Source organism: Chiloscyllium punctatum, chromosome 1 (assembly GCF_047496795.1).
Source record: "Chiloscyllium punctatum isolate Juve2018m chromosome 1, sChiPun1.3, whole genome shotgun sequence".
Taxonomy (NCBI): domain Eukaryota; kingdom Metazoa; phylum Chordata; class Chondrichthyes; order Orectolobiformes; family Hemiscylliidae; genus Chiloscyllium; species Chiloscyllium punctatum.
Window position 1 is genome coordinate 79,673,360 of NC_092739.1, and position 27,437 is coordinate 79,700,796.

At 40.8% G+C, this 27,437-nt stretch overlaps 2 protein-coding genes across 5 annotated transcripts in view; one reads left to right on the top strand and one right to left on the bottom strand.

Moving 5' to 3' along the window:
• The window catches only part of LOC140476939 (probable tRNA methyltransferase 9B), a 78,440-nt gene extending 55,614 nt beyond the window's left edge, over positions 1–22,826 (top strand). The window contains exon 5 of the mRNA XM_072569934.1: positions 22,768–22,826. Within this exon, the coding sequence (XP_072426035.1) occupies positions 22,768–22,778 (11 nt within the window). The 3' untranslated portion in view covers positions 22,779–22,826. The remainder of the gene's footprint in view (positions 1–22,767) is intronic.
• dlc1 (DLC1 Rho GTPase activating protein) overlaps positions 6,541–27,437 on the bottom strand; it is a 477,757-nt gene continuing 456,860 nt past the window's right edge. For all 4 annotated transcript variants that reach the window (XM_072569847.1, XM_072569866.1, XM_072569856.1 and 1 more), the window contains 10 exons: positions 25,393–26,813; positions 23,460–23,639; positions 20,597–20,756; positions 19,461–19,659; positions 17,325–17,538; positions 16,037–16,151; positions 15,282–15,503; positions 13,575–13,792; positions 11,631–11,807; positions 6,541–10,658 (listed from right to left, as the gene is read on the bottom strand). In XM_072569847.1, coding sequence (XP_072425948.1) covers positions 10,541–10,658; positions 11,631–11,807; positions 13,575–13,792; positions 15,282–15,503; positions 16,037–16,151; positions 17,325–17,538; positions 19,461–19,659; positions 20,597–20,756; positions 23,460–23,639; positions 25,393–26,813 — 3,024 coding nt within the window. In that variant the 3' untranslated portion in view covers positions 6,541–10,540. The remainder of the gene's footprint in view (positions 10,659–11,630; positions 11,808–13,574; positions 13,793–15,281; positions 15,504–16,036; positions 16,152–17,324; positions 17,539–19,460; positions 19,660–20,596; positions 20,757–23,459; positions 23,640–25,392; positions 26,814–27,437) is intronic.

Here is a 27,437-nt window from a genome sequence, read left to right on the forward strand (position 1 = left end):
CTCTATCAGACCACATCTCAGGTTATAAACCACGAGATCAGTTTATTGAATATTAAACAGATAAACAAATAATTGTCATATTCAATATAGCAGCACTTCAAACGTGCTGAAAATGAATATGAAATAAGCATTGCACCTGTGCTGTGTGCCCAGTGACTTCAGTGAGAGGCAACATGTGGTACTTCGGGTGAGTCAGCACTACGCAAATTACTACTTGGCAACTGATTTTTGTTGGACTGGTGAGGATTGAGGGTGATACAGCTCCGAATATCCTCATGGAGATGTTGACCAGCAGGAGGGAGTGAAGGTTGGATAGTAAGGAGAATTATACCCAGTACGCGATACCCAGTACTGAGGAGCAGAAAAAGAATCAGTGAGGTTACCATCCCTTTTCAGAAAAAGTTGCTCTGGAACAGGGCAACAAAGACAACAGCTAGGGACATGTAACAGCAAGGCTGGAGAATGTGCTCCACAGTATCTAGTAGTGTGAGTTTTTGGGTTCTGGAACTAGAGATGTCGGGCGAGGGTCTGGGGAGGTGTAGTTGCAGGAGTGTGTGGGAAGTTGTGGGGTCAGTTTAATAGTTACTCAGAAATTAGACTAGTTTTTTAATCATCTCCCTTTTCTTGTGTAACTATTTCCTTAACTATAGTGGAACCCTCCAAATTCTCTGATTTGAACGGATACTTTCAGAAGTTTCCACTTGGGAAAAAGCTCAGTGGGATCTTCTATTTCTTGGACAATTCCTTAGGGATCTGCTACACAGGAGATTTTATAGTGTTCCCATTGAGACTTCAGAAAAGATTTTTAGAAATTAATTCCTGGGGACGTGGTTGTCATTGACTGGGACAACATTTACTACCCATCCCTATTTGCCCAGAAGACAGTTAAGTGTCAACCACATTGCCTTGGGTCACGTTCAGGTAAGGCCAACGATTTCCTTGCCTAAAAGACATTAATAAACTAGAGGGGATTTTCACCTAGTGATTGGCAATACTTTCATGGTCATTATTGGACTCCTAAGTGCAGATATTTGTTGAATTCACATTCTACCACATGCCATGGCGGAATTTGAACACAGGTCCTCAGAACATTACCAGGGTTTCAGGTTAACAGACAAGTGACAATATCAGAAGACCCTCACCTCCCCTGCTAACCTAGCCGTTGGACAATCTGGGCCATTGTCTTTAACCCTGCTCTGTTTACTAATTAGAGTCATAGAGTCATAGAGATGTACAGCATGGAAACAGGTCCTTTGGTAAAACGCATCCATACCAAACAGATACCCTAAATTAATCTAGTCCCATTTGCCAGCATTTGGCCCATATCCCTCTAAACCATGCCTATTCATAGACCCATCTAGATGCCTATTAAATGTTGTAATTGTACTGTCTCCAACACTTCCTCTGGCACCTCATTCCATACATGCACCACCCTCTGAATGAAAAAGTTGCCCCTTAGGTGTCTTTTATATCTTTCCCCTCTCACCTTAAACCAATGCCCTTTAGTTCTGGGCACCCCCATCCTTAGGAAAAGACATTGTCTACTTACCCTATCCATGTCCCTCCATGATTTTATAAATCTCTATAGGGGTCACTCCTCAGCCTACGACGCTCCAGGGAAAACATTCCCAGCCTATTCAGCTTTTCCCTATAGTTCAAACCCTCCAACTCTGGCAACATCCTTGTAAATCTTTTCTGAACCCTTAATTCTGAACCAATTACTAAACAATCTCACAAGGTCACTTTCAATCTGCAATATTTTCTTTTGCAATTGAGTGGTACCCTACCAACTATTTTTTCGTAAGACCATTTGACCATCATCCAATGACATCACTGTTGATAAAGCTCACAACTGCCTCAAGACATTCAACTTAGTCAGAGATGACTTCCCCTTCACAAATCCATGCTGATTCATTGTTCAGCCCATACTTGTCCAAATGCTCAGTCATTCTGTCTTTAGTAATGAATCACAGTAATTTCCCCATGTGGAAAATTGCCCAAGTATGTCCTGTACATAAAAAGCAGGAAAAATCGAGCCTGACTAATTACAGTGCCATCAGTCTACTCTCGATCATCAATAAAGTGATGGAAGGTGTCTTTAACAGAGCTACCAAGCTGCACCTGCTCAGCAAGAACCTGCTCAGTGACACCCAGTTTGGGTTCTGCCAGGGCCACTCAGCTCCTGACCTCATTAGAGCCTTGGTTCAAACATGGACAAAAGACCTGAATTCCAGAGGTAAGGGGACAGTGACAATGTTTGAAAAATGTTGTATTTGAAAAATTGTGGCATTAAGGAGTCTAGCAAAACTGGAATCAAACTCTCTGCTGGTCGAAGTCAGTTTGACTGATAGGAAAATGTTTCTGACTGTTGGAGGTCAGTCATCTCAGCTCTAGGATATCTCTGTAGGAGTTCCTAAGGATAGTGTCTTAGGCTGCTTCATCAACAATCTTCCCTCCACCATAAGGTCAGAAGTGGGGATGCTCACTGATGTTTGCACAAGCAGGTCCGGAATCTGGCAGTGACCAAGAGGCAGTTGTAGTGGCAGCAAAACTTGGGTATCCTGGGACATCGGTGTCATCGTTGATGTTCCCAGAGCGTGACTCCTTGAGGCTCAACTTGCAGAAGCCCTGAAGTTGTGCTTGAGACCCCAATCTGAACAGAAGGTGAAGTCATAGAGTCATAGAATCATAGAGATGTACAGCATGGAAACAGACCTCTCCGTCCATGCCGACCAGATATCCCAACCCAATTTGGTCTCACCTGCCAGCACCCAGCCCATATCCCTCCAAACGCTTGCTATTCATATACCCATCCAGATGCCTCTTAAATGTTGCAATTGTACCAGCCCCCACCACATCCTCTGGCAGCTCATTCCATACACGTACCACCCTCTATGTGAAAAAGTTGCCCCTTAGGTCTCTTTTATATCTTTCCTCTCTCACCCTAAACCTATGCCCTGTAGTTCTGGGCACCCCGACCCCAAGGAAAAGACTTTGTCTATTTACCCTATCCATGCCCCTCAATAGCATAACCATTACTGAATCCCTCACTATCAACATCTGGGGTGTTACCGTTGACCAGAAACTCAGGTGACTCACCACATAAACACAGAGGCTACAAAAGCAGGTCAGAGGCTAGGCATATACTGTGGTGAGTAACTCATGTCCTGACTCCCTACTTGCCTGGGGGAATGCAGCCCTAACAACACTCAAGAAGCTTGACATCATTCAGGACAAAGCAGCCTGCTTGATTGGCAGCACATCCACAAACACCCACTCCTCCACCACCGACACTCAGTAGTAGTAGTGTGTACCTGCAAGATGCACTGCAGAAATTCATCAATAACCTTCAGGCAGCACCTTCCAAACATACGACTACTTCCATCTTGGACAAGGGCAGCAGATATATGACAACACTGCTTTCTTCAAGTTTCTCTCCAAGCCATTCCCCGTGCTGACTTACAAACATATTGCTGTTCTTTCACTGTGGTTGGGTCAAAATCATGGAACTCTTTCCCTAAGGGCATTGTAGGTCTACTTACAGCACGTGGATGCAGTGGTTCAAGAAGGAAGCTTGCCATCATCTTCTTAAGGGTACTTAGGGACAGGCAATCAATGCTGGCCAGCTGCAATGTCCATTTCTCATGAGTGAATAAAAAATAGTTTCTACCTATCTACTCTGCCTTCATGATTTTGAAATCTTCCATCAGGTCTCCTCTTGGCCCTTTCCTCTCCAACTTCTCCAATCTATTCGCTGAACTTAAGTTCCTCATCCATCTTCATAAACTGCTTCTCCACTTTCTCTCAATGCGTTTGCATCCATATTAAAGTATGGCGCCTGGAACTGTATACAGTACTCGAGCCGAGCTTTAACTGGTGTCCTAATTAAGTTCACAACAACTCCTTGCTCTTGTACTCTTATGTCCCTATTAATGAGGACTAAAATATGATATGCTTTATTTGCTCAACATGTCCTGCCACCTTTAATGACTTATGCACATATATACCCAGGTCTCTCTGCTCTTGCACAGCATTTAGAACAGTACCATTTCTTTTGTATTGTCTCTCCACGCTCTTGTACCAAATATCACTCCGTGATATTCCCCCTTGAAATTCATCTGTCACTTATCTGCCCATTCCTCTACTGTATGTGTCCCTTTCTCCCTCTGCAATTAAATCATTATGTCTTAAAACCAATAGGTTATGAGACTCTACAGTAAATGTTATTATTTACAAGCTTGGAAAAAGTTCACTGCTGAGTTGTTCCTTTAACAAAAACATTGCAAATGGCCTGATTCACAGTCTATTACCAAGGCCAGTACTGAACAGCTGGCTCCTATTCTTTTTGTAACTTCCCTGGCTTGGATGGCCTGACCTAGCATTGCTGTCGGGTTACAGGAGTATCCAGCAGTTGAAAATACAGTCCTAGGAAAGGCTGTGAGTAGAGTTACATGTCAACTGAGAAGCATGCATAGCCAGAGTTCATAGAATTATAGAATGGTTTGGGCACAGATGGAGGTCAGAGACAAGATTAGAGTGGTGCTGGAAAAGCACAGCAGGTCAGACAGTATCTGAGAAGCAGGAAAATCGCCATTTTGGGCAGGAGTCCTTCATCAGAAAACCACCTCCTCCAAAACTTCAGTTTCCCTGGCCCCCAATGCCTCATCTTCACCATGGACATCCAGTCCCTCTACACCTCCATCCGCCATGACTAGAGCCTCCAAGCTTCCTCTCCCGATGGCCCCACCAGTACTCTTCCACTGACAATCTCATTCGTTTTGCTGAACTGGTCCTCACCCTTAACAATTTCTCCTTCAAATCCTCCCACTTCAAAAAATGCTGTGCTTTTTCCAGCACCACTCTAATCTTGTCTCTGATCTCCAGCATCTGCAGTCCTCACATTCGCCACAGAGGTCATTCATCCCAATGTGTCATTCTGATCCATCGGACCAGAGAACAATAAAAGATTGTTTCTGCACTGCTCCAATTAGGTACAGGAAACAAACCCCTACTGGTGTAAAATGGTCGAGGAGAAAGTGAGGACTGCAGATGCTGGAGATCAGAGCTGAAAATGTGTTGCTGGAAAAGTGCAGCAGGTCAGGCAGCATCCAAGGAACAGGAGAATCGAAGTTTCGGGCATAAGCCCTTCTTCAGGAATGAGGAAAGTGTGTCCAGCAGGCCAAGATAAAAGGTATGGAGGAGGGACTTGGGGGAGGGGCGTTGGAAATGCGATAGGTAGAAGGAGGTCAAGGTGAAGGTGATAGGCCGGAGTGGGGTGGGGGCAGAGAGGTCAGGAAGAAGATTGCAGGTTAGGAAGGTGGTGCTGAGTTCGAGGGTTGGGACTGAGACAAGGTGGGGGGAGGGGAAATGAGGAAACTGGAGAAATCTGAGTTCATCCCTTGTGGTTGGAGGGTTCCTAGGTGGAAGATGAGGTGCTCTTCTTCCAACCGTCGTGTTGCTATGGTCCGGAAGATGAGGCACTCTTCCTCCAACTGTCGTGTGGAAGATGAGGCATAGCAACACGACGGTTGGAGGAAGAGCGCCTCATCTTCCGCTTAGGAACCCTCCAACCACAAGGGATGAACTCAGATTTCTCCAGTTTCCTCATTTCCCCTCCCCCCACCTTATTTCAGTCAAATCCCTCGAACTCAGCACCGCCTTCCTAACCTGCAATCTTCTTCCTGACCTCTCCGCGCCCACCCCACTCCGGCCTATCACCCTCACCTTGACCTCCTTCTACCTATCACATTTCCAACGCCCCTCCCCCAAGTCCCTCCTCCCTACCTTTTATCTTAGCCTGCTGGACACACTTTCCTCATTCCTGAAGAAGGGCTTATGCTCGTAACGTCGATTCTCCTGTTCCTTGGATGCTGCCTGACCTGCTGCGCTTTTCCAGCAACACATTTTCAGCTCTGGTGTAAAATGGTGGCTACTGTTGCAGTTCTGCAAATGAGTGGAAATAAAAGTGAGCATTTTTTGAAGAAGAACAGTTCTTCCTTTCATTATTTGCATCTTGGAGAACAAAGTCTTTGCAAGGGCATAAGACTGGGTCTTCAAGTACACATATAAAGTTGAAAACAAAGCCCCCATTAACTTTCAATAAACTTGCTATTATAAAATATTGTTTTCTAATTTTGCATTTATCCAGTGGGGCAGACTCGATGGGCTGAAGGCCTTCTTCTGCTCCTATGTTTTGTGGTCTTATAATCAGTGAGAGAATCAAGGGTTATAGGAGGAAGGCAGGAAAATAGATTCCAGGATTATTAGATTCATCATGATCTCTCTGCATGGCAGATCCTACTCAATAGCCGAGTGACCTACTCATGTTCCTACATCTTATGGTGTTATGGTCTTTGATGTAGCAACAGTACAGAGCAAATTTCCAATACAATAAAATTCAAACAGGGCAGACCGATGGACAACAGGATCAAGTTGAACAGAGTGGCCTAAATTTCCTGGATATGACTCATGGTCTTGATTTGGATAGTCCTATTGTAAAACTAAAACAAAATACCAAAACAAAGAATGATTATTCTCATTTAACACATTTAATAGTGCACTTGATGGTTATAACTGTACAGACATACAAAGATATAAACACTTTCTTGGTTCTTTATGTCTTAGCATTTGGAGAGTAAAATATTTACAATTTTTAAAAAAGAGGTACAAAAAAGTATAATTGAGGTATAAATATGTGAATATTTAAATAATTAATAACATGCGTTATCCCTATTTGGCAGTATGCAGCTAGACATGAATAGAAGTTTACAATACAATGGTATATACAATGACACCAAATTCTACAAATACCAGTTGAACTTTTGTAACAAACACAGAGAAAGTAAGCGGTTTAAAGTGAAGGGATAACACTGAAATAATTATTGATATAATTGTTCTTATTGCCACATAATTTCACTAAAAGCTCTTTACATAACACTGAAAGGTAAATAAACCATATTAGATAAATCCTTCTTTGATTTCCTGCTTATAAAGGGCTCCAGCACCCACATATTAAAAAGGGTCATTGAGTTCCCAATAGCACTTTTGTATTTACTACATTAACTACATTCCATTTAAACCCTCAAACAAATACTAATCTTACAGTGAAATCTGTGTGAAAGACCACCTTTTATATAAGGACCACTTGTAATTAGCATGATTGTTAATAAAATCTCATGACTGGCAGGTGAGAATGAAAACAAAACAAATAAAACAAAAATAGATTAGAAATTTAACCTTAAAAGTTATTTTTAGCATATCAGAATAATTTCACTAAACAGAGTTGGGGATCTTCCAATTACACACTATTACATACATTATTTGATAACGGGTAAATAACACACTCCAGTAAATAATAGGTGGAAATGTTTGTTCTGTTACAGAAAGTATTTTACACCCAATAGCGCACATGTAGAAAGAACTTTGCATATATTATTTAGAATTTTGTCACACATATGTGATGTATCCACAAATCAATCTGTAGTGTTTTGCAATTTACAGCATGAGCACATACTGAGGAACAGTTTTGAAGGAGGCAAGTTGTAAATGTGATATTATATTTGTGAACCCACAAAAACATTCGTGCCTTAACTCACTGATCCTACACTCACATTTGTGAATGAATAAAGCAAAATAGTAAAATGCTGTATTCACACAAGTGTCCTGGAAATCAGGTCCATTTTGGCAGATATTCCACTATAATTATTGGCAGGGATTTGCCAGACAATGAGATTCCTCCTTTTGCCAAGGTTTCAGGGAAGACCTTGTGGGAATGAAGCCACTGTAAGGATTCCAAACATTGGGAGCTAGTAAACCTCCAACCATTTTTGAAACCTGGCAGGTAGTTGATGTGGGTCAGATCAGGTGTATTGGTTGAAGCACTGTGGGGCCCACCTAAAAGTCCAGAGTAAAACCTTTGCCCAGGTTGCAAAAATTCAACAGAGAGTTTTGAGTATTTCTTTTATTATCTATTTGGGCTCTGCCTGGGCAATGGGCACCATTGTTATGGCTGCATTTATTTCAATGTGCCAAAACAATAGTGGATTGAACTTGTTGCATAAGGTGCATTTGTTGGCCAGTGTGGGACTGGAGGCATATTTGAACTGTACCCATTCTAGATGGCAAGTTCACTTTGGGAAGGGTCAATCAAGAATGAGCTGGGTCAATAGCTTTCACAGTCATTTTGCTCCTTGTGCCAGCCTGAGTATCCTTTAGAGTTAAAAAAGTTCACCTTTCATAATTTAGCCAGTAAGGAGTCCAAACTCATGATATCAGAGTTGCTGGTTCAGTACAGCGATTACTATGCAACCTCACACTTTTATGGAGTGGGTCCCTTGCAATGATAGCCACCTCTAGCCAATTTCCAAGAAGATCCTGGCATGTCCCACCTGATGCCAATTGTGGGTGCACCAGATGCACATGCGTCACTATCATGAAATTAAGAAATTTCACCTGAGCGCAAACTTTAGCAGATCAACTGCAAGTGGAAACGGGCGAGTTTCAGCATTTTGGGCAAACTATGGTTCCCTTTGAATTTTAGATGTCATGTAGTTTTTCAGCAAAATCTGATCACCTGTAGTATAAATAACAAAAAAAACCAAGACAGTTTACTGCTTCAGATGGAAACAAAGAGTGAATAAAAGCAGCACCTGACTGTGAAACCATTTCAGTATTTGCATGTGAGAAGCTGCATCTTTTAATAAACAGAACCCTGAATTTATGTAGGTAGAAGGAACTTTCTACAAGCATTGCACCTCTTTCATAGGGGGAAAAAAGGGGTCATGGGGACTGCCAATTTGCTGCATTCCTATGGCAACACCCTCACCAATCAAAGTCTGCCTGCCTGGTCTGAGAATTAAGGGTGGTAGGTGCCTTGAAAGTGTTGCCAGCAGAGGTAGTAGAGGCAGGCATGGTTGATTCATTTAAGGTGTGTCTGGACAGATGCTTGAGTAAGTGGGGAGCAGAGGGATACGGATGCTTTGGAATTGGGCGATAGGTTTAGCAGTGGATTGGGATCGGCTCAGGCTTGGAGGGCTGAAGGTCCTGTTCCTGGGCTATAAATTTTCTTTGTTCTTTCTTTGTATTGACAGTTGACTTTTATTGCTACATCTCCATGCCAATGATGGCCTAACCCATCAGCACCCTTTTCTCATGCTGCATAAATTGGTGATTCCTTATTTTCACATTTGTTTCTTGCATTGTAGTCCTGATGAATACAAGCTGAAAAGCTTTGAATTCTTGTCTCCTTTTAGTAACATTTTTGTTTGAGTCATGTAAGTAGCATGACTGCACATGAAAAGGTTAATATTTCATAACATATAACTATGATTCATTAAAAAAAACCACAGCCCCTTATATTTTACAGCCTTTGAATTTTGTTTCATGGTAATTTCTAATATCACTTTTGAAGGATACAAAACTTTTCAACTTTTCAATTGCAGCAGTTTTGCAATGTTATCGACAAGCTCCATACTGATTATTAAAAACAATTATACAAATGCGGTTGTATATATTCATGTTCTGTGGTAATAAATGCCACTGTTCAAAACATACATTTTTGTCCCTGTAGGTTTTAGGACCTCATAAGCCCTCATCTAGTGAGGAAAACAAAGGATAAAGACATCGCTTAACAAACAAAACAGCCTTTCCCCATTTAAAACGTAGCTGGAGTCAAGCCATGTTGTCAAGTGAGTTTAGCGGGATTGTCAAAGCTCCTATGTTATTCCAACCAAACACTCTTCTAATCTCTGACAGAAGAAACTGGATTGTGTTGTTGGGAGATAGAAGAGGTAATCTTTTGGAATTCACAAAGAGGAAAAATCAAGTCCTGGTGGGAAAAAAAAATGGCTGTAAAGTGGTCTCCATTGTCTTTCACTTAAATACTATATTGACAAACTTAACTTCACTAGAAACTCTTAGGTTGATGGACATCATTCTGCCATGGCAGTGCCTTCCAAACAAGCAGTGTACCAGACACTGTCCCTTACCCATTCTCTCACATTTCAGCTCCTCAGAAACACCCGCTCAAGCACACACTGCTCCAGATGTACCATAACTGAACCAAGCAAGCACAACAGAAATACACAACTCTGGAAAATTGGTCATAAACTATGAAGATACAGAATGAAGTATAAAAATAGCAAATCACGTGAACACACCCTAGGTTATTCTTTATACACACATGACATATATTACACAAAATGCTTGATGCTTCATAGAAGCAAGTGTAGCCCCTAAGCAAGCAAGTACAATCCATCTTTGCACTTCACTTTTTCAAAGGACCACTACTCCCACCCAACTATTCCAGTAAAGGCCTATATGACAGCCATCATGTTCGAATCAAGCAGCTTTTTAAAAATATATCACTACAGTCATAATTAGGAATTCTACTAAAGTTAAAATAATTCCAAAGATCTGACTGTGTAAGCCTCCATTGTAAATGTATTAATTTGGGTCCACCACAGTTTCCTTGGAAGGGTATGGTTGTTCTTCGCAGCCCTGTGCTTCAGAGTTAAGGTGCAAGCTCATTGGAAGTTGTTTCCTAATGCTTGCTTTCTTGACTGTCGGAGCCAGGAATATTAAAAGAGTCTCGTATTCTACCAATTTCCACTGCGCACAAGTGTCCAAATGCTTTATTGTACCATTCTGGCATTCGTCCCCTGAAGTAAAGGATATAAAATACAGAAAATGTTATGTAGAATTTATTACACTGGTTTTAAAAACTAAACTAACGTGTTTAATTTAAAAATAAATATGTTACAATGTCAAGAACCTGCAGTAAAAGTCACTGAATTGTCTTTAATAATTTAAGGCAGTCCAGACTCTAATGACAGGGTCATGAGGTAATTGAGGTTGCACCACAGCCTTTATGGTGGCCCAGCTCAATAAGGGTTTTCACCCTTGCCACTGTAGTTGCACCACTATTAACCACAAGTGAAGGAAGGTGCTGCTGCCATAATTTTGTACAGCAAGCCACAGTTTGCTTTTGGACAATTCTCTAGGAAAGGCCAGCAATCAACGCAGCTCTGCAATAGAATTTTGGTGGAATGAAAATTTATTTCTCAAAAATTGAAGTGCTAGAAAAGCACAGCCAGTATCTGAGGAGCAGGAGAGTTGACGTTTCAAGCATATGCTAATTACTGCTTATTAGTTGAGTTGGTTTGGTGGTAGTGACCTCAATTTGGTTAAGTTTAACACTGATTGAGTTAATATATTATTACTGCAATTTATCTTTTTTTGTTCATCTTGGTGCCACCATGAACAATCTAATGAATTGTGCTTCTGCTTGAAGCATACATGGTTCATTGAAAACCGTTCCTGTAAAAATGCTTAGGATCTTAGGTCAAATTGTTTCTGCCCCGTATGAAAAAAATGATAAAGCCAGTAAATCTTTGCAGTGTCTTATCATTGTTGCATCCATATTTGAGTAGGTCTTCCAGTCAACATGCTAACTGACTGAATATTAATCTATTTAAAATTCTTGTTTCATTTGAATGTAGGGAGGAGTCTGTTTCAATAGAAGAAGTGGACAGAAAGGTCTGGTCTGATCAGCTAGAGCATTCTTACAGCACAGATAAGAGATTTAGCTCCTACAATTAAATTCATACTGAGATAAAGACACCAGTCAATACCTTGTGTCTACCCGACATATGTAGGTGAGCTTAGATTTTCCTGACCCGCAGGGTTCGATTAGATATCGTGAGGTAAGAGCATTAGCTCGGACTCCTCCAACTACAGGTATCCCATTGTGCTCCACCGAAGTGGCCACCAATGCACAGCACCCCTTGGGCAAGTTGGTCCTCCAAGTCCTGAAGAAAAATGAAACAAGTTTGAAACGCAGGTAATAAATAGAAGGAATACAAGGTAAAATAAAATATTCAAGAAAATTATATTTCTATAATATAGTGGGCCAGACCTTCTGATGTCAAAAGCAGAAAATACTGAGGCATACCTACAGTGGTGCTTTAGGAGCCACTGGAAGCCTGATCCCTGCAGCAAGTTTAGATTCAGGTGGATTGATGCACACTTCCCTAGACTCTACGAGATTGTCTCTAAGACTGAGCTCAGGGTTGCAAACTTGGGCTAGATAAGTGACACTTACTTAGATACTACCCTCAGTCTTATCCCCTTGTTTAACTTCTGGTTTAACTCAGTGACTAACAGAGTAACCAAACCATCCCAAGTGAGCTCCCCAATCCCTCCACTCACACTCAAATACGTCCTGACCCGACTTCCCACTTGCTCAGCTGACCCAGCTCCCTAACACAACAAATATCCTCCCACTCCCTCAGCACTGACCCAGCTCCCTAACACAACAAATATCCTCCCACTCCCTCAGCACTGACCCAGCTCCCTAACACAACAAATATCCTCCCACTCCCTCAGAGCTGACCCAGCTCCCTAACACAACAAATATCCTCCCACTCCCTCAGCGCTGACCCAGCTCCCTACCCCAACAAATATCCTCCCACTCCCTCAGAGCTGACCCAGCTCCCTAACACAACAAACATCCTCCCACTCCCTCAGCGCTGACCCAGCTCCCTACCCCAACAAATATCCTTCCACTCCCTCAGAGCTGACCCAGCTCCCTAACACAACAAATATCCTTGCATTCCCTCATCTACTCCACTAAATTCCTTAAAGCTGTTGAAATTTGCCTGAACATCCTTTATTAATTAATGGGATGAGGGCATTGCTGGCTAAGACACTATTTATTGCCAGAGGGAGGTTAAGAGTCAGCCACATTGTTGGGCCAGGAGTCACATGTAGGCCAGACTAGGTAAGGCTGGCGGTTTTCTTCCCTAAATGACATTAGTGAACCAGATGGATTTTTCTGATATGGTCATTATTAGACTCTTAATTCCAGATATTTTTAAGATCAAATTCTAATCCTGCCATCTGCCTTGGTGGAATTTGAACCTGAGTCCCCAGAACACTACCTGGGTGTCTGGATTAACAGCTAGCGATAAAACTGGGGGCCATCGCCTTCCCTATGGCAGTAGAGGTTGTGAAAAGTGGACGGCCACATCTGTGGATGACTGTGGCAAGCAATCACTTGGTACAGGAGGATGCAAAGTGGTCAGGTAAGAAATATCTTTGCAGCCAGCAGGGATGGTTAATGCCAGCATCACTGCTCACTGGAGAATCTAGGCCACTATTTCTACAAATTACTTTTCATGTCTTCTCTTCCCTTCTGCAAGAATAGGCTCATGTAGCAGTCCCCCAGGAATCCCCACAATGACACATTCTTCATGGGCAAACCATGACAGGTTTTGCAACAATATGGAATATTGTTGCTGATTTGTCCAATGGCCATACACAGGCAATTCTGGAGGATTTCGCTAGATAGTAATGAAAACCATAGGTTATTATTTTCCAGCTCCTTTGCTCAGTACTAAAGTATTGTTCCTGCCATTGAACTGAGACTAACTAACTGCACAAACTAAGGATCAAACATGCCTGCTTTGTATTGGTGTTTGCAACAACACAGTCAATGTAAAGCCATGCTGGCTAATCCAAAGTCTTTTTTTGTTTAACCTTGCAAACGATACATGAAAGAGTTTAAAAATATTTACCTTATGAGCACATAATCTCTGGTCGGGTGTGGGGCCATGCTGGTTTGCACATAATGATAGATGTCCGTTTGACTATTTAAACTTTCAATGACCTTTGAACTAAGAAGGTCATCATCCCAGAGTTGGCGATCACGTACTATCCGCCAGAGAACATCCTCTGGTGAACCAGGAATCTCAATGCAAGCCTTCCACAATTTCAGAGGTGGCCCATCACATACCTGATGGAAAGAAGCTGCACTGTAAACTTTTTTAGTTCTTCACACATGTATGCAAAGTAAGTGGATTTTTGATAACATCCACAAAAACATCAAGACCCTGAGCTTTTGTAGCCGACCAATGCATGGATTTTAGTTCACCACTCAGATATGCAGAGTTTTGAGTATTCTTGACTCTGCAAACCTGCCCTTTAAAATGGCTGCTTGTTGGGATTTCTTTGTCTGGAGTAGTCCTGGGGCTATATGAGAACTTGGGCTGGGCAACTCTGGAACGAGAGCAGAGGCTTCATGGAAGGCACTGTCACCATATGGCAGTCTCAGCAAAATAAAACATAAAATACGAGACAGTGCTCACACACTCACTGCTCCCACCCCATTCTTCCCATGCCCCATCCATGCCAACCAGGCTCTGTACTCACTACTCATGACATCTCATAGCCTCCATGCCCACCTGTGCTCCTCCAGCCACCCACATGATCCCCTTATACTCTTCATGTGAACATGCCCCTTTAGCCATCCACTATGGCCTGTTATAGCTCCCATGCCAACTTAGTGCCAATGTATCCACTCCCATTGCTATCCTCTGTTCTTACCATGCCAACCTGCTTATTATTTACCATCGGTAGAGCTCAGAAGCCATAATGAAATATGTAAAGGTTGACTAAAAGGGGTGTTGCAGGCTCCTCTATCTTGAAAGAAGACTTTAATTTCTAAATATCTATGTTATATTTATATTCCTTCACTAAAAAAAAGTCTTCTAAAGAAAGCATTGGAATTTATTTATTGTGCCACTTCAAAAAGGTTACAACCATTTGGACTTGTCAATCAAACTGAAGTGGCAGGCAAGCTCCTGTGATAATGGTGGTTGTGAAATCAGTAAAGCGACAGTAATCCAATTTGGCTTATGTCAAAAGATAGAGGGGAATAGCAAGCAATCAGTTTTTTAACACTCCAAACATTTCTTTTCAATTGTTTAGAGGGCAGGCTGTTTAAACGCTTTCTTAGCTGAACTCATCAGTTGCTTTTAATCAGGTCCTTTTGACACTTTTGACATGTCCTTTGGACAGTTGAGTTTGATTTTGACTGCTTAGCTGAGACAGTTCCAGTGAGCTTCACAGGAAATTGATTGATGCATATTCATGTCTACATTTTACCATTTTAAAGAGTACCTCTTGCCTAATCAAAAATCCTTTAACTTCCCTGACAGTTGTCCCGGACCATATGGTCCAAAGAAATGCCTAAAACTTTAGAAGTGCACATGATGGGACCCCACCAATGCTGCCATGTTCTGATTCGCTCTCCACCCCCCTCACCACTGTATCCCATTTCAATAACGTGCTTCTTCTCTGCACATGCACAATGCAGCCTTTCCATATTCTGTCGCACATTAACTTCATGTGATGTAGAAGGCCCTGAAACATGAGCATGTGTGTTTCTGGTTAGCATGCTTTTGCGGGTGTCAACAGACAATGCCTTAAACAATAGCAATTACCTTCTTGTAGGCAAGTTCTGCTGATTCTGATGTCGAACAGCTGACCCAGCCTTTGAATTTATCTTTCGCCTCCTTCAGGAGACTATCAATGTCGTTCTGCAGGTACGTTTGGAAGGCCGAGGGTTCACCCTGGCTGGTTTGGCCCAGCTCTTCCAAACTAACTGGCTGCAAATCCTGCTCCATGTAAGAGTTACGGCAGTGGCTCATCATTTCCTCTGGGATCTATGGAAACAAAAATATTCAAGCTAATCGTACTACCAACACACATAAGTACTTTTACACTGATACTGTTTAGTTTGGTACTGAACAATCAGGAGTTACATTGATTAATCTGTTTTCTTTCTCCTGGTAGCAGGCTAAAGTTAGAAAACCTCACAAACTGACACCTGAACGTCTGGGAAGACGCAAAGTCTTCGGCAAAATTGTGCTGTAGTCCAGAATCCAGATATCCCTTACCCGAATCCAGTACCCATTTTCATTGAGGGCAGCTGTGGTTGTTGGAATCACGGAATTATTATAGTGCAGGAGGAGACTATTTGGCCCATTTCACCTGTACTGGCTCTTGTTACCTAGTCTGGCTCTATTATCTCCTGCCTTTTTTCCCACATGACAGGTATTTCACATGCTTGCAGTTCATGAAGGCAGAAACACATTTCAGAGATCAGCAGCTTTCAATCAGAAGTGATTTTCATGACAGGAAATTCCAAAACACAACTGCTCAGCATAAGCATGCACAATCCACAAACAAAACACACCTTAAAAAGCTTCTTGCACTCAGCGATCATGTGGGCCAGACCTTGCGTAGCAGCTAAATTTTCATTCAGGTCCTTCTGGTCAGGTTTGCCCAAACTTTGTTTCCTCTGTATCACTCTGGGATTAATAAGGGACAAGGATCTCATTAATACATGATGACTAGTGATCAACAGCACAGACACCAAGGTGCCAGCACAGCTATTTGTTAAACTGGACAAAAGGATTATTAAACACTGACAAGTCCTGTAAACTTACACAAGGATCAACAATTAGGATACACAATTTATGTGACACACTTACATGAAATTGAATAAAAATCCTTTCACTTGGATAAACCCACAGTAATTTGTCACTGTATCAGGAGCCAACCTGAATGTGACTGGTCTTTAAATTAAATGGTAGACTCGATGGCAAGGTCAAGGCTCTATTTTAATTAAGGTTTCTGAGGCCGTGGTTCTGCGTGGGGACAGCGCTTGCAAGAGGTCCTTATCAATTTTACCCATTGATGGATGACAACATTATAGTTTCACGCAATAAATAGTTAGAATGCATGCCAGACAAAAGGCATTTTTGAACTGTTTTAGCTTGGGAGTCTGATGTCTGTTTTTTTTGGAATGAAATTTTCTCTCTTCTCTAGGTGGTGAATTGGAATGGGGGTGCATTTCCCCATTTAGCTGTTTTTTTTCCAAGTTTCCTACTGTTCTCCTTGTTCCAATGGTGACTGACCTTACCTTATACATTGTAGATGCGACACCTCTGAACAGGTTGATTAGAAAAATATCTATGTAGATGTGTGTCACTGCTCTCCCTGTACATCTGGATGTGTTTTGCCATTCTCGGTATGCAAATATGTTTGTAGGTTTATTACTGATTGTGCCAACAAATTTTATGTCTCCCATAATTTATTTCCATTTTATTTTATACCATTGTACAAAGTCAAGATCCAACCCAATGTGTACTACAGGACTCCTTGGATGTGTAACTAGTGCAACAGATCCTCCTGAGTAAATATATCACAGAGTCAGATTTACAGCATGGAAACAAGCCCTTCAGCTTAACTTGTCCAGGCTGCCTAGTTTTCACAATTAAACTAGTCCCATTTGTCTGCATTTGGTCCATATCCCTCCACATCTATCCCATCCATGTACCTGTCCAAATGTTACTTCAATGACTCTATTTTGTATTATAGACTTAGTATATTTGTATCCAGAAAGTGAGCTAATCAATGAACAGATATCATTTTCCTTGTTAAATTTAAAATACACAGAACCTCCATCCCCAGAACAGTACCTGGGAGATGAGTTTTCTCTCTTGAGAGTATTGAGGTGAAACAATGAAGGAGCCAGGCACACTGCCAGGTTTGTAGGTGTCATCTGGTTTTCTTCCACGACAGCGGTGACATCACTCAGGAAATACAGAAGTGTCTGCAGGGCCTCACGATTCTCATCAGGCAGCAGCATGATGCCAGCCTGGATTGCTTGGAGACGCTGATCCTTCGGGACATCTGCGGCATAATATTTTTTAGTAAGACAACATTTACATTCAGACTTGAAGTAGGAGATGTTGAAGGTGTTTTATGGCTATGGAAGGAAAACTTGCATTTTATAAAACACCGGATTGATATAGACTTCAAAGGGGTGCACATAATATGCACTACTTTGAGATGATGACTGTGGAGTGCAGAGTTACGAATGGGCATAAGCATCAAAGTCCAAAGCTCATAACTAAACAATATCACTCACAGATTCAGACAGAAGGCTGGTGATTGAAATAAAAATGCAAGTGGAAACTGATGTATTTTTCTTAAGTTTCAGCTGAGATACTTTAAGTGGATAAATGCAGTGGCAATATGGAATTGAACCATAAGAGACTAGGACGCTTCTGCTTTAGCAATAAATTAGACCTGGCAGATTGAAAAAAACCTCAAATTTTCAGGCCATTTGAAATTAGCTGGTCTCTCCTTGGCTGACAGTTCACTACAGATGACACAATTGACATGACAACTTACAGAACAGAGTTTGGGATTAAAAAGAAGTCAACCACTTTCCGTTCCTGACTTCAGAGGAGAGAGAGAGAATGCTAGTGAAAAGAACAAAAAGGATTCCTAGAACTTTCAACACTTATCTCATTCCTGGACCTTATTTCACTGTATGTTTTTAACATGTTGTTTTTATGTTGAGCAGAATGGAAAGCCAAAGTACATATTGTCACAGAGCACATTTTAACATTGACAAAAATTCAATGCATACTGTTTTATCCCAAACAGAAGGAACAATTTCCTTTTTGGTTCTTAAATGCATGGTTAAGGTTTTATATTTTTATTAGGAGGCCAAGAGTGTTACAGCATGGGATGATTGATGAGTCCAAGCAAAGTCATTTTGTTTTCTTTGTGCTATGAGCTGAGCTGTAAATATATGCAAGCTATTTCAGAGAGAACACTTAACAAATCCTGATACTGAGAGCAAATAAATTACTGTCAAAATATAGTTCTATCTCAAAATATAGACAATCTTCAAAACATGCATAATCTTCAAAATTTGCACCAGTTTAAAATAGAACACCCTCAGATTATTTATACAGGAAGGAACAAGAAGAAATGAATCAACAGGGACATTTAAACAGTGACCTATCAGACCTTTACTTACATAAATTATTGACAAACTCATGTTCCTAGACTTGTCAGACAGAACATGTCAAATTACAATGTGGCATTATTAAACCACTTCGATGAACTTCAGAAACAGCAAGATAAACCTATTTCTTTGTTTGCAAGTGCTAAACATGGTATAATACCACTGTGTTCAAATGTACTATTTCATCACCTGCCTGGCAAACACTGGTGTTCGAAATAAAACATGGGCTTCTCCATTTCCCCAAAGCAAACCCCTATTCCTAACACAGTTATCCCAGGCTTTCGCAGGACCCAGGCAACGTTTACTGGATCAGTGGGATTGCCATGATTTAAATGCCTTTGGGAGGCTACAATTGCATCTGAGTGGCCCCTCCAATGATGTTTGTAAATCCAATCAAAGAACTTTAGACCATAAAAAGTAGAGGATTTATATTCCCTCACAGGATGAAGTCTACCAGTTTGCCCCATTACACCCTTTCTACAAATGCATTAGATGTATTCTATATAATACCAAATTAATCTTAGAGATCCAGTGGATGGATGGAATGAGACACCATGTCCTACAGGATGGCCACATTGTCAAACAAGAGATCTAACCCCTCGGACTCCTGTTAAAAGCCTAATAAGAGACAGGCAGCTGGGCACAAGAACAGTCTTGTGATTTTGGAGCTTGTCTTTCACTTTAAAGCTCAAAATTTCACTTTGAACATTAATCAAGTACAAAGGCTATCCATTGTACTTACATCTGAAAACATCTGCTATGCTGCAAAATTTTCTCTTCAGTTATTACTTACACTGGTAGATTTGAAGAAATGTCTCTGAGAGTTTGCTGGTCATCAGTGGCTCAGGCAGATCTCTAAAATACTGTTTAAGCATATCTGCCACATCATATGCTGACTGGCCTTCATAGTTTACGCTGTCTGTGCAAGTTTCATTCATCTGCCGCAAGGCTTGAATCCGGGACTTGACTCCAGATTTCCGGAATAATCCAACCTGTTGATTGACAATAGTAAAAACACGATTTTAAAAACATTTGTAAGAAATGTTCAATGACAATGGCAGCAAAAAAAGTGACTTGCATTCAATAAGCAAGGCTGTTTGGTCAGATTTAAGTTGATCTTAATAAAGTCTCCTGTGTTAAACGAAATGGCAAATATCGCACTTTAACCTTTTACAACTTCAGTTGCAAAAATGCCATAAACCAATTTATTTTTGTCACCATCAAGCATACCAGGGAAAATTTTGTGATGTCCTACTAGAGCAGGCCAAGGTGGTGAATTGACATGGAGAATTCTGCAGAGTGATATGCATTAAAACTCCCAGCAGCAGGAAACTGTAAGCGATTAGGTCACCGATGGGAAGTTAACAAAACAGGAAACATACTTATTGGTCGCTGAAATTTCATTGAAAAGCACATAATTAAAATGTAATTAACACAATGTAATCCTGCTTCCTTGATTTAGCATCTCTACCTGCCCAGTGAAAGCTGGTGACTGACAGATAGACTCACTGCGAAATGCCTTTGGAGACTGAACAATCAAGGAGACTTTTTTTTGTGCTCAGTTGACACTCTGAGGGCCAAAGCCTCAAGCAGAAATGTGGGCCCAGAGGACTGGGTCCAACATAAAGGAACAACAAACAACTGAGGTGCAAAGGATCCATCCCTTAAAGTGGCAGATTTTGAGCCCTTCGTGGGTGGACACTTAACAGGCTGCCTGCTGGGAAATGTAGAGGTAGTTGTTGCATGAGATTCATCATTCATCATCCTTAAGCCCTGGATGGGATGCATTGGCTAGACCGACCTCATTTAAACCTATTGATGCCAATACATTATCTGAGGCGGGGTTCAAAATCCAGCCCATTGCTCACAAGAACCGTGATTAACTGCCATTGTGGCTCCTTTTCACAATTGCCATAGTAAGATACTGACCTGGTCCAGACACTGTTTGCGGAGGAAGCGCATGGCTTGTTGAATGCTCTGAGGGAGCGGGTGCCCTGAGCGCTGGACATTTACCAGCAGAGGAACCCCAAAAACATTCCTGTCCTTGTAGTCTGGGGCCTTGATCCTCTTCATAAACTTGGGAACAGCCCTGGAAAAAAGAGTGAACATGGACCAACATGAGTACCAATGCATGTGACACACTCTAGGAACAGAGCTCGATTGATGTGCATAGAGTGTTTATACAGGTGCCAGGGAGAGGAAGGAAGAAAATACAGTACACAGAGGGGTGAATCTGCAAAGATGTTAGACTATTAGATGAGGATATTGGCAGTTTAATGAAAGAGGGCAGTGCACTCTTGGACTGCAATTCCAGACATTCTGAATTGTGTTTACGCTGCCAGCTGGAAGGACTTCAATGGAGCCAAGGCACTACAACCACAATAAAGCAGGCAGTGAGGAGCAGTGTCAACAATATCTTTAAGAAGCTGTCTCTTTTACAAGGAAATGATAAGGATTAGATACATTCTGAAGTCATATTTTAGTAAATATTATTTATTGGGGAAACATTGACAAAGAACATTAACAGGTTACTGTAACTATGTGAGCTTTCACAGTGAAGCCTCATCCTCAACCAATAATTAACAATACTGTCTGAGGGGGCAATCATTCTTAATAAGGTATTCTTGCTTAATAAGATATTGCCAGGATGAGGGGGTGCAAACAATATGGTTACTTGTCGGCAGCAAATCATATCGAGTTTGGGAACAGGATAGGAGAGCAGGAATGACAGAAGAGCAGGATGAAGTTGAGGATAATCAGTTTGATGTAAAGTTCAAACAGGTTTTTGCTGTCAGTGAGTCAGAGACTGAGTGTGTTGGCAATTACTGAGTGATACGTGAAATGAAAAACTACACAGGTTCTATAGCAGCCAGTCTACACCTAACTGGCAGTTTGTATGTTCAGTCAATAGTTAAAATTTACCCAATCTTTGGAGTTAATCAAGTAGAGTAGCTGTTTAAGTATCTCTACTGCTCTTAATATCAATGTTTACCTCATAATCATTGAGTACAAACTGTAAATAAACTTGAGTTTATCCAGTGATACAGGAATTTCCCTGATCCTAACAGGAGATTAAGGGTTAATTCTAATTTTTCAGTTGCTATTTATATGAAACGGCCTGGCATGCATTCCTTCATTATGCCACTGCCAAGACCGTGTTCTCTTTGGCATCCTCTATGAAGTACCAATATCCGCTTTGATTCTCTAATTGTCAGTAATCCAATCAGATACTGATTTTTGAAAAATGCTGAAACATCAAACAAACACTAGGGCCTGTTGGCCACAGTACTGACATGATCTACTGTCAATGATAACATTGAGCTCTGGGCAAAAAAAAACAGAAGTGATCTCTAGTTGATTTGTGACCAAGGCAAAATGAAATCTAATGTTCCACTGCACTAACTGATGCCACTTTTTGTAGACCTGGATTGAACAACCATGTTGACAATGTGGCTTTTGTGTAACCAGAGCCTGGTCTATTAAACCCCGAGGCAGTTGGAATGGCCACTATCATTTACAAAGGTATGGGACTGCTGTGAAAACTCAGATATTGCCAGAGGGAAACACAGTTTGATGAGTAACTCTGGAGAAATCAAGTAAATATCCACAGTTTATGCATGTCATGTGGTTCTTGAAATGGCAAGTGTAATCAAAATCTCCGGTGAATTAAGGATAGATGGCTGCATTTAACTTAATCATTAAATCATGTGCGGTCCACAAAAGAAACATGCTGGGTATTGTTCTGTTAGATATACAAAGCGCTACTGTTACAAGATCGAGGAAGACTGGCGAGTCATATTTGCAGTCATAAACATTTCTTAGAATGGATTAGACAATGAGAGTACTGTTGGATGTTGTGAAAAAATGTACTATCATTCTTAAAGGTTTGGAAAGAAAGTTACCATTTTTGGTAATGATTCCAGGATAACTGGCCAAATAATTCACTGCAATGAAATTGCTGAAAGTATCTATTCTTAAAGGGTTCATGTACAATAATGAGGTGGGTGAGAGGGGAAATGGGGGCAACAACAAAGACGAATTGAAAGTAGTATGTTCCCAATTTTTGTTTTGATATGACTGTTTGCCTGGTTTTGTCTCAGAGCCACCATGATGCACAAACCATGCCTTGGAAATGAATGTGAACATGACAGCCTGAGAGACTGGCCATCAGCCTGTGATTCACGTAAGGTTTATTTCTGAATGTTCACTCTCTCTCCTTGGCAAATAATGTGCAATACTGGAATGATTCCCAAGTTGACTGGAAACCTGATAGGCCATTTTTCCAGTGGCCAAATGAAAGGCAATGCACATAATCTGGTGCAAGATTACTCGAAGTCCCATAAATTCTCACCAAATAAAAATTGAAAACCCAGCCCCAAATCTCAGATCCCAGTTGCAACAGGAATGTGATGACCTACAACCTCCTTTGATCCTGATCATGAAACGCAGTGTTAGATGTAACCTCAGATTGACGTAGATGTAATTAGTTTACTCTGGAAAGCAATTTGATATTTTAACACTAGACTATTACATATTAGACCAGTGTTTACCATCAATGATTATCTGCCTTATTCTTTAAACTATGGGATTTGAAAATGCTCGTGAATGATATTTGGTACTGGCACATTGGATTTCCTTTTTGACTCTCTGTTTATAAGCTGTCACTGACACATGCATTCCAAAGGTACTTTAGAGTTCACACTTAGATAATTACCAAATGACAAAGGTTTATCACAAAAATTTTGATAAATATTATTTATTTCTGGTCCTTTTGTTATATTCCAGTACCTACCAGTTAAATCCATGCTTATTAGAAGGTGAATATTTCTCCATGAGGGCGGTGAGCTTCAGGAGAGAGAATTTCTGAAGGAGGTTCATCTGGGCCACAGATTGGCTGTTGATTTGCAGGGATGCTGAATTCAAACTTGGTCTGTGTGAGATCTGGAAACTGCCCCAGCGAAATCTCTGCCGTCTATTTAATTAAATGATAATATTAAGTAAGTCAAGAGTATCATTAGTTTTTGGTAGCTATCTAGCATGTAGGTCCTATTTGTCCAATTACTCCAACAGGGATTAAGAGAAGTATTCACATCACGCATGAAACCTGGAACAATTAAAGTGGGTTTAGATATTCCTTCTGCATTAAATCAGCTGCAAGATCTGTTTTAAAGTTCAGTAAGTGTACCAAGCATTGCAAAAAGCAAAGTAGATTATTCCAAGATTTCTTTAGTGGGCCTGCTATGAGACTAATTCTATACGATGTAAGCATACCTATTTTTAACATGGTTTTACAATTATATGTTACCAGTTAATCATCCTATATAAATTGAGTCCCAGAATAACAATTAAAATTTTTTTTTAGCATATACTTAAATATTCTAAGTATTCTTGATATTCTAATACAGATCCATAAAGTGTGACAGTAAAAGGTTATGGATAGCACCAGAAGACTATCTAGTCAGTTTCAAAGTGATATGTTACACACATACACATTGCCTCAGAACTGTTCATTTCTGATTTTCAAAAAAATACCATGCAGCTCTGCTTTGAAGTATAAAGCCTGTCCTGATGTGTGTAATAGAGAAAACTGGTGCATTAGGGTAGCGATTATGTTACTGGATTAATAATTCACAGAACCTCACTGAAAAATCTCCCAACTGCAGTCTTTATTTCAATCAGGGAGGGGAAATAAGCACCATCTCAAGAATCAATTTAAAGGAAACTTGGCAGTGCAACATTGTAAGGGTCAGTGAATATCAGGTGGGAGCAGAAGTGGAATACAACAGGGAAATGGTAAAAAGTGATACACGGGAACATAAGAACAGGAGTGGGCCATTCAGCTCCTCAAGCCTGTTCTGCCATTCAATGACATCATGGCTGATCTGTGGCCTAACTCCATTTACCTGCCTATTGCCCATATCCCTTAATGCCTTTGCTGAACAAAAAAAAATCTCAGATTTAAAACTAACAACATTTCTAGCATCCACTGCCATTTGTGGAAGACAGTTCCAAACATATCCCATCCTTTATGTGTAGAAGTGCTTTCTAACATCTCTCCAGAACAGTCTAGCCTTAATTCTCAGACTCGGCCTGCTTATTCTAGATTCCTCAACTTGTGTGAAAAGTTTATCTACCCTGCCCTTTTTCTGTTAATATCTTGAAGACTTCGATCAGATCACCCCTTAACCTTTTAAATACAGAGTGTAAGTTTGTTTATAAGCATTAGAAAATGATTGCCATAAGTGCACGAACTGATAAAAGCACTGAGAGGAATAGGAAATTCAAGAGTGAATGGTTAATAGGGACTTCTGTTCCATATTTTTGGGGGTCATTGGAGAGGAGGGTTGGAAGCCAGGGATCCCCCTAGTCTGAGGGAACTGGATTTTACAGATTGGTGTAACAGACTTGACAGTCCACCACTAAAAATATAAGTTGAAAAATATAGAATGTTCAGCTTTCATGTTAATTATACCAACATTTACTGTGAATGCACTATTCAATATTCCCCAAATTAAAGAATTCTGCAACTGAGAAACTATGCTGGTTTCTAAGTATTGAGGTACCTGAACACAATCAAAGAGCAGCATATGTGAAATGGGTCTTTCTTTTAATTTGCCAAAAAGGAAGCTGTACCTTGTCTATGCATGCTCCAATGTTTAACGATCTTATATAATTCAAAGTAATTAATTTCCTGTGACATTGTAAGTACAAGTGATTTTACTGACCTGTTAGATCTTGTCAGTGATGCACCAACACCTGAGTCCCTCCTTTCTCGGATTACTGATTGGTCCTCTGTCTCAATGATGGAGTTCCCGGTACTATCAATATCACTTGGGGAGACCCTTCCATTTTCAATATCCAGGTGTATTTGTTTGGGGGAAGATGGGCAGGGAGAAATAGAATCCATTGCTGAGTCTGAATCCCCTTCATCAGAGAGCTTTTCTGACCACTGGTTTACAATCCTTTGTAGTCCATTGACATGGTGTAGAATGTCATCTAGTTCTGGGAAAATGTCCTCCTCATTGCCTAGATCTGCCAGGTCACCAGTACTGGAATAAAGATGGGACCCAGGCACATTGTCATAGATACTAAGACAGCTGCCTGAAGAGCTGCATGAGTTTCGTCTCCGTCCGAAACTAGATTCCTTCGAGCTGTCAGCACTGTTCTCCCGAGTAAGGCTACAGTGTCTATGACCATGAAGGCTTCCATTTCTCCAGTTTACAGAAGTGCTGTCTTGGGGGGAAGAGTTGCCATTTGAAAGTGCTTTTGGAAAGGTGCCTGGCTTGTGATCCTCTGGTATATAGAAGATGATGTCCTCTTCTACACCCTTCTGATTCTTTAAGTTCTGTTGTCTGGTGTCATTCAGCATTGACTGACTGAAAGGATCAAAGCCTTCTAAATACATGCCACTTCGCTTATTGCAAGTGCTGTGGCTACGAGTTCTGGTGATAGGGCTGGGTGTGCTGACTGCACTACTTGTCTCTGACTGACTGCTGCTGCTACTTGTTTGTGTTGAATAAGAAACAGTTTGACTTCGTATCACTGAAGCATTCATATAGTTGCCATTGAGTGCAGTTATCTCAATACAGTTCAAGCGTTTCAATTTTTCTTCATCAATGCCTTCCTGGAGTATGGGCCCACTGATGACCAGGTTATTTTTAGAAGGAAGTTTCTTTTTGCTGTGAGAACTTTTAATGCGCAGGCTCTCCATTCTCTTTAAGAAGCTCTTGGCTTTAGATTTTGTGTTCCTTTCAGTTTTTGCACTGAAAGTAAAACTGGAGATGTCCTTTGGCGAAGGGAGGGTACTAGATGATTCAACATTGTTAATCGTGCTTCCTGAGGAAATCACACCGATCTCAGAATTTGTCCTTGTGGTCTCTATGTTCTTTCGGATGTTTGCCCCATTGCTCTCTGTGCTGCTGGCACTGTGAATTGATGCCACTTCTTGCCGTTCACTCAGATCAGTTAGTACACTCTCATGACTCATTGCATTTTTCAGCAAAGTGGCATCAACAGAGATGCCATTTGTAACCTCTACTGGTGGAAAAACGTCAAATTCCTCCACCCGTGACCATCGTTTACTATCCCGCTGGAAGGTCCATCGTCCACTGATAGCACAAGGCTCATCTTCATCTGAATCTTCACTCTGAAAGGAATTGGGAGTGGTTAAGAAAAGTTATAGCTGCTCGTTTATGTGCATAAATGCTGAGATCAAGTTCAAATCATAGTATTAATATGCAAACTTACTGTTAGACAAATATATGAAATATATATATTAAGCATAACAAATGCTTCTCTTGCTAAAAAAAAACAGAAAGTATCCCTTTTACTTTTCATCACTGAATTTTATTGAGACAGTATCTTGGGAGTTTCTTAGGAATTTCTTTAGTTTGCTGCTGTATCTTCAGCAGAAACCTTATTTATTTTACTGTAAAGTTACAGTGGATCTGAGAAAATTCTCGACCCTACAGGTCTGCACATAGAAAGACAACAGCTAGAAACTTGTTTTGATGAAGTTGTTTATATTTTAAATCTTCACTAAGCAGTTGTGTATTTGCATAATTCCATTCCTTCATTGAATTCCTGTTTGTACCCAAATCTAGTAAATGAGATTGTGTTTCTGAGGATTGATATTGCTTGTCACTGTAAATGCCATTAACAGTCAGCATTTTAATACTGTATTTAACATGAACTACAGCACAAACCTCTTCTTATTCCTCAGCTGGATGCCAGTTAGAAAACAAAATACCCAAACTCCTTGTAGCAGCTA